Source organism: Cottoperca gobio, chromosome 8 (assembly GCF_900634415.1).
Source record: "Cottoperca gobio chromosome 8, fCotGob3.1, whole genome shotgun sequence".
Classification (NCBI taxonomy): domain Eukaryota; kingdom Metazoa; phylum Chordata; class Actinopteri; order Perciformes; family Bovichtidae; genus Cottoperca; species Cottoperca gobio.
The window spans coordinates 23,408,979-23,416,375 of NC_041362.1; the positions used below are offsets into that span (position 1 = coordinate 23,408,979).

The 7,397-nt window shown below is 35.1% G+C and overlaps 1 protein-coding gene across 1 annotated transcript in view; it reads left to right on the forward strand.

Moving 5' to 3' along the window:
- Positions 1 to 5,894, forward strand: part of LOC115012782 (protein PFC0760c) — an 8,328-nt gene extending 2,434 nt beyond the window's left edge. The window contains exons 2-6 of the mRNA XM_029438576.1: positions 2,502 to 2,593; positions 2,864 to 2,932; positions 4,876 to 4,927; positions 5,493 to 5,529; positions 5,615 to 5,894. Of these exons, the coding sequence (XP_029294436.1) occupies positions 2,502 to 2,593; positions 2,864 to 2,932; positions 4,876 to 4,927; positions 5,493 to 5,529; positions 5,615 to 5,657 (293 nt within the window). The 3' untranslated portion in view covers positions 5,658 to 5,894. The remainder of the gene's footprint in view (positions 1 to 2,501; positions 2,594 to 2,863; positions 2,933 to 4,875; positions 4,928 to 5,492; positions 5,530 to 5,614) is intronic.
- Positions 5,895 to 7,397: the final 1,503 nt, after the last annotated feature.

Consider the following 7,397-nt stretch of genomic DNA (forward strand, 5'->3'; position numbering starts at 1 on the left):
GCTGATGATTTTTCAGACCCTCAGGGAGAGAGTGTTTGGGAAAAGAGAGAAACGTCTCTTTTTATAGAGGTAAAAGAGCGAAAGCTCTGTCAGATTGTCAAGAGACGAAATGGTTGTCTGCTTTTTTCTCTTGTTTAGCAAAAATTTGATTTTGTGATGAGTGTGAACATATATGTGTGGAAAATATGACAATCACCACTGTCCACATGTCTTAAACCCTACTTTCATTCATTAAATAAATCAAATGATCATAAAATGCCTTAATGCAAATCTGTTACCAAAGACTTGTATACGTGTAATAACAATGCATGGAGAGCATCATTACTTTTATCAGAGGCCTGTAAACATGTGTTTGGTAATATTGCTTGTATGAGCACCTGAATGCTGAGCTACAGACATTTGAAACCTGTGAGTATCTGTTCTGACCACAGCATGTTCTATATGAACTGTGTTTTATAAATGCTTGTCTGGGAGATTAAAGTAGTTGGGCACTATGACTGAAACAGTCTGAATTAGTCTGATACAGATTTTAACATCTAGGAGAAGCATTTTCTTTGGTGATTTAAAATAAATAAATAACCACGTTTCCAACAAACCATTGTAGTAATGGTAAAGTCAACCTGTGAGGGTGTAATGGTCAAAAAATGACTTCCAAAGTGTGAGTGTTACTGGTGATAACAAATGTGATAACTTTCTTATTGTGTCAAAAAGTCATTTCCAACATATTTGTAGGTCTATATTAAATGTGTCATAGTGGTGAAATGTGCTGTATAATTAAGTGCATTTACTGAAATACTGTACTTAACTACAATTATGAGGTACTTATTTGCCACATTATCCTCCACTACATTTATCTAACAGCTGTATTTACATTACAAAATAATATTTTACATCCAAATCATATCGTGAGTTTATGTAAAATAGGATACATTGTTATATATTTAACTATCTCACCACCTATCACATTAAAAATTAAAGGTTAATGAGTAAGTAACAATATTCCAATATTATAATATGCAATAAAAGAATATGAACAGGCACCATTCTGCTGCATAATTAATGGTTCACTTTGATACTTTAAGTACATTTGCTGATAATTACTTAGATACCATTTTGAATGCAGGACTTTTACTTTGAGTATATTTAAATTGTGCTATTGCTAATTTTACTAAAGTAAAAGATCTGAATATTTCTTCCACGACTGTTGGTCACCATGAGTTTGGTTTAAGTTGAACATGAACTTAAACTGAAAATGAATTCCAAATTACAGTATTAAGTCAAAAATGAAATTAATGAGCTCATCAAATTAATGAGATGAGCATAAAAATAGAAGCACCTTTAACACAATGCAATGTAATGCAATTGCCTTACAAAAGCAGTAAAATGTTGCTTTTGTCGAGACTGCGTGTTTGTGTTTTGACTAACTTCTATTACGTGGCACTTTCGAGATTTCACATTGTGCTGAAGTGGTTCTGGACTGCAACAGTGCAACTGTAACTGAAGCATAGTTCACAAGGGGGGACCCAGAGCAAGAATTAGCTGTTCCCTCCACTATCTGTTCCCCAATATCTGCCCATCATGGAAAGTTGACACAGCTCCAGATACCAACCTATTCTATAAAGGTGCTTTTAATATTTTGTCTAATGTAATTCAGATCAAAATCTCAGTCATCTCAATCTCAATCTCAGTCAATCAAAAATCAGCACAGATGCATCTCTGTGCTGACACACTGTGTAAACAACAGTGAAAAAGGTTGTTAGAGGACTGACTGCTGACAGTGAACAGGGGTTTCTATTTTTCGGTTACTCTGTATACATGTACACAGTTTGTAATTCGCATAAAATGCGGCCTGTATTATAAGACTAACAGGGCTATTCTTAATATTTGATATTCGTGTGATAATTCTATACCTTATTTCCCTGAATTTGAGTTAAATTCAGAATTACAATTTTATTCTGAGAGTTAACTTTTTTCTCAGACTAATCTGTAGGAAAGATAAGTTAGAAATTCCACACGCTGTCCTTTTACTTGCAATAAACTTTATAAAGAAATACAACATTTCGCTCAGTGTGAAGGAATTTTTTCTTCTCTAGCCTCCTACGCAGCTGTCTACAAAAAATTGAAGGTGTGGTAAAATGATTCCATTTGCTAAAAAACAACAACAACAAATAAATATACATACATGTACATCACAAAATATTTACTGCAGTTAGATTTGTGTAATCCTTTGGTCTGTTTTCAGTCACTCCCTATGATCCCAGTCCTGTGAAACCCCAGACACATTCATATAATATATTTTTTGGCTTTGTATGGGCTTCATTTGTCTTTTAAAAGTGTAGTCTAAATTTGATGCTACTCACTTACTGAGAGCTATAATCGGCAGGCAAACCACTATCACTTTATGTCCAAATTAAAAATAGTTCAACATGACATTTAGCACTGCTGAGTGTTAGATCATTTCAAATATTTTTGTCATATATTTCTATTAATATTATGTGCAGATGATGAAGATGATGAAGATGATGATGATGACGACGATGAGGATGGTGCTTATCACAAGGGCTCTGTGTGCTCATATTGTGAATTCTGTGAGGTATGTCTGAAATTAAATGTAGTCATCAAAATGATAAGTAAAAAACAAAAAACATGACAATGTGTAGTGATGGTGACCAAATGAGTTAAAGCTTTTCACAACTGGAACAGCTGGGATTTGTTTCATTACATATTGAAATTGAAGTAGTACACATGAATGCAAACCAGTCCTCTGCACATGCCCACTCTGTAGATTCTGTTATGTACAGTATGATACTTTCTAACTCTGCCCTCTCTAGGTTTCTCTATAACTAAATGTGTCTTCCTCCAGCACTGCGGCAACTGTGATAAATGTCCGTGTGAAGACGGAGACAAATCTGAACACTGTGATGACTGCAAGGTGAGAAAATACACATTATGTGACATTTGACTTCTGGTCAGGAAAATATGTTAAAGTAATGACCCTTTGCCTGAAACACCCTTAAAGGTGAACACAGGGGTGACTTCTTGACTGTCTGTAGCACCACCATCAGGTCAAAATTCTTTATTTTACCCTGACCAACGAGTTGATCCTTACAGAGCTACTATGTCATTAGATACTATGTCATTTGTCTGTGTCAACTCAGAGTTCAGCCAAATCCTGAACTCTGAGTTGATTCAACCTGAGATGGGAAGTTCTGAGTTTTCGCTTCCAGAACACCTGATAGTTCAACTCTGAGTAGATTGAACCTGAACTTAAAAGACATCATCAATGGAGCTCCGATACTTTGACCCACCATAGCAACAGATAAATAAAAGGCACAGCCTCCATTGTAATCCAATGGACATAGATGTATATGCGATCTGCACATTTAGCTTTTTTTTTTTTTTAATTAGTGGGGAAAAGTGTCAATAAGTTAACACAATAAAGTTTTAATCAGTGTTATCCCATTCATCATTGTATTCATAATTTACCAGACTTACAGTTCTTAATGGATGATAAAAGGGGTGGAATCTTTAAATAATTTAAATTTAAATATATCTCTTCAGCTTTAATTTGACAGGGACAAAACACAGGGGCCAGCAACTGAAAAGGAAAAATATAGTTGAAGATTTAAAGAATATATATATATATATATATATATATATATATATATATATATATAGTATATACACACATACAGTATTTAGACACACACACACACATATATATAGATATATAGATATAGATATCAAAGACATAGAGGCATAATTGAAAACTCATAATGTGTTTGGTGGTTTGCAGTTGAAAAGGCTTAAAATACAGTAGATTTTGGACATCATTCATTTTTAATGAGGAAATAAAATGGTCTGGCACTGTAAGAGGGAGGAGACAGAGAGAAACTCAGGGTTTGTTGAATAAAACCTCCCAGCGTGCTAGTTAGGTTCAAAGATCCAGTCACCACCGTAACTGACCCAGAGTTTAAGTTACCTCTTTTTCTGGAACTGAAAACCCAGAGTTTCCCTCATATCAGGCTTAAAAAACTCAGAGTTTTCACTAATCCTACTTTCTGGAATGGGGCCCAGGACATCCATCTAATTATAAATGACCAAAATAACAAAATTGGAGTAGGCTACATTATCTTTCACTTTTCCATCCAACTTCAGCAAAATTTAGTGAAGCTGTGTCTTGTCTAAGGATGGTGATGATATGGACATAAGATCAGGTCATAAACTCAGGGCATAAGCTAATAATCAGGTCTGTTTGGCCATCAGTCTGGGCCCCAGTGGATAAAGCATAATTATCTTGGTGACCCCTGATCATTCTCATACCCTTCACTAGCACCTTGTGACATGACATGGTATCTCCAGATCTAATGTCTGTTTTGCTGTAAATATTCATGCATCTAGGACTATGACCTTTTCACTATCCTGAAAAATATACTGCTCACATTATCTCCCAAAATGTCAGCTTTTGGTGCCATAAAATGTGCATGTTGTGCAAAGTGCCTAATGTCTAAACAGTCACTTGGCTTTCAGAACTTAGCATAATTTGTCTTGATACTAAACAATGAGATAAATATCATTTTTTAGACAAAGTATTTAAACGTTTTGACATCGTTTTGACATCGTTTTGACATCGTTTTGACATCGTTTTGACATCGTTTTGACATTTTGAGAAAAAAGATTATATACTTCTAAGCATACATATGCACATGTTTAGTATGTGTATGAAGTGACCTAAAGCAATGTAGTCTCTCTTTGTGCAGGAAGCAGGCTTGGAATAGACAGCTCTGGGGTCCGACAAGTGGATCAGGCTTCTTGTGATACTATGAAAAATTGTTTTCATTTCCGACTCCTCTTCTCTGTATTCATTCTTCACAGATGTGCAGTTTCTGCCATGTGTGTCCTGTTTGCCAAACTCTTTGCCAGCCTGGTGAGTGAAAGCAAAAAAACACTTTGTTAAAGGATCAAATTAGAAAAGGAAAGTATTTTTGTTGCTCATTTTGACTGCTCCTGTATATAACATGATGCATTCAACTTGGGACTTGACACGGCAGCAAACAGTTGTGATTTTGTTGAGCAGTAGCCGGGCTCCTCCATAGAGAGGGAGTAGCAAACCGATTGGCAGTAGCACAGCATGAGGATGGGGTGTAATGATTTGACCATGTCCTGGTTGTAAGTTGGGCCAGAGTCATTCACAGCAAAGTAGGCAAGTACCAGTGACTTAAATCAGATTCAAGCAGCTACTGAGACCTGTGAAGGGGGCCAACAGTTAATCTGGTTATGTATTATACCATATGTAGACTAATCACAATATAACTTTGTTTTTAAATCCCGAATATAGGAAATAGGACTTGATCAGTTCAATCAACGGCTATACTAAGACAGTAGAGTAACAAAAATTTAAGACAACAATTCTGCCTCTGATGAAAAATGTTGGGTTTTGCTGTTTGATGACAGAGGCTCCAGCTCACACTTACTCTATCTTTGTTCTTAAGGAGGTTTTCTTGATGAAGTGACTGGATCCATCTACAAGTAAGTCATATTTACACTGAACTGAAACCGGTTCAAGGATTTATGAACTACAGTCTGTAACCTCTGTTTGTCTCTCCATCCACAGGACTGTAGCTGATGTCTTTGATGATGAAGATGATGACAACTAAATCCAACCATATGTTGCCACCATGTGGCCAAACCAATATGTTTTACCTTCGCTTCTGATTTTCATTGTTATCTTTGTCATTTTCCTTGAGAACATTAAATCAATAACTAAGTTAATAATAACTAAATATATTTGTGTACTGTTATTAACTGACAAGTCTAACTTGTACTTTTAAGGAAGATTAAATATTTGGAGTCATATTTGGGATATGTTAAATAAAAAAGAGGGGACAATTTCATTAATTGATTTATTGATTTTTAAATGGTCACTACTTTGAATGTATGAAATGCTTCAATGAAAGAAAATGAAAGAATAATTTCCTGGATTCTACATTAAGATTCTACATTAAGATTCTACATTAAGATTCTACATTAAGATTCTACATTAAGCCAATATGCTTCTGAAGTCAGAAAACCATTTTGAGCGGCACAGTAAAAAATAGACTTACTCTTGGACATGAGTAAGACATTTGTCATGAATTTGATGACTTTACCTGGACATTAGCCTTTAGACTTGGAATGATTTAATTTCATCCCCTTCCCCTGCTGGAATAAACAGCGTAGCAAAATTTTAATTTAAAATTAAACCATGCCGTTCAATGCTGGTTAGTGCTGGGTACCCAGGAGAGCTGTGCTGGTAGATATGGTTAAGGATACTGAGCTACGAGCATGGTCTTGCTGGCGGAGCACATACATTTGTTATTTATGTGCATTGTGTGTCAAGGATGTTTAATAGAAGAACCAGATGGCTGTAATTTTTTTAAAATCTCAATCTCAATATCAATCAAAAACAAGAATACATTCATTAGTCATTTATTTACAAATATTTAATTGGAACTGTACATTTTTTAAAAGGTAATTTCAAAAACTGCATTAATGTGTAATACAATATAGCACAAATTCAAACAGTCAAAGTTTTGTAATGAATGAACATGACTATTTGTCTATTTCATCAAACTGAACATGACATAAAAAAACTGAGCATATATAACACTTCCACATTCTAATGGAAAAAGACTTGTCAGTGTTAAAATATGACGTTATATCAAGAAGTCTAACATCAGCAATATCATCAAGTTAAGTCAAAAACTTGATTAATTTTCCCTATTTCTCTACAGTACAAATGTGTATTTATTTTAAAGGATTGTCTATTTCAGCAAATATATGTTGACTAAACATGACATCAAAACAGACCATCAATAAAGCCACTGCTGTGACTCTCCCCTTAGATGTCCAATATTCAATTCCCCTCCAAATACTAGGGGAATCATTCCTGCCTAAAATCGGAATACAGAAATATAGAAACAGTTCAATGTGCCCAAAATTAGCTTATTAAAATGAGGTGTGCACATGTTTTATTATATTAACCGACTGAAAAAATGCACATAATTTAACATTAACTTAAAGATTTGCTTCAAACATAGTGGTACAAATTCAAGAAGTCGTGTAATCACATCACACAATACAGCGGCTTGCAGCAAATGATGGAAGGAGATGAGTAAGGACGACCAGCATCTGGTAGCAATTCTCATCTGCAAATGAAAATTGGGGTGGGCGTGGTTATGGGGAGTGAGAGCTAAGCGTTAGCATATTAAAATTTGAGAAATTCGACGTGTAATTTAGTTGGCCCTGCATACTATCAGGTTGGTATTTCAATCCTTCAACTAAAAATGCAACATCGCCTTTTTCACTGGCAGCAACAGCTTTCAGCTTTGGCAGGATGCTGGCCTCCCATCGCCTGA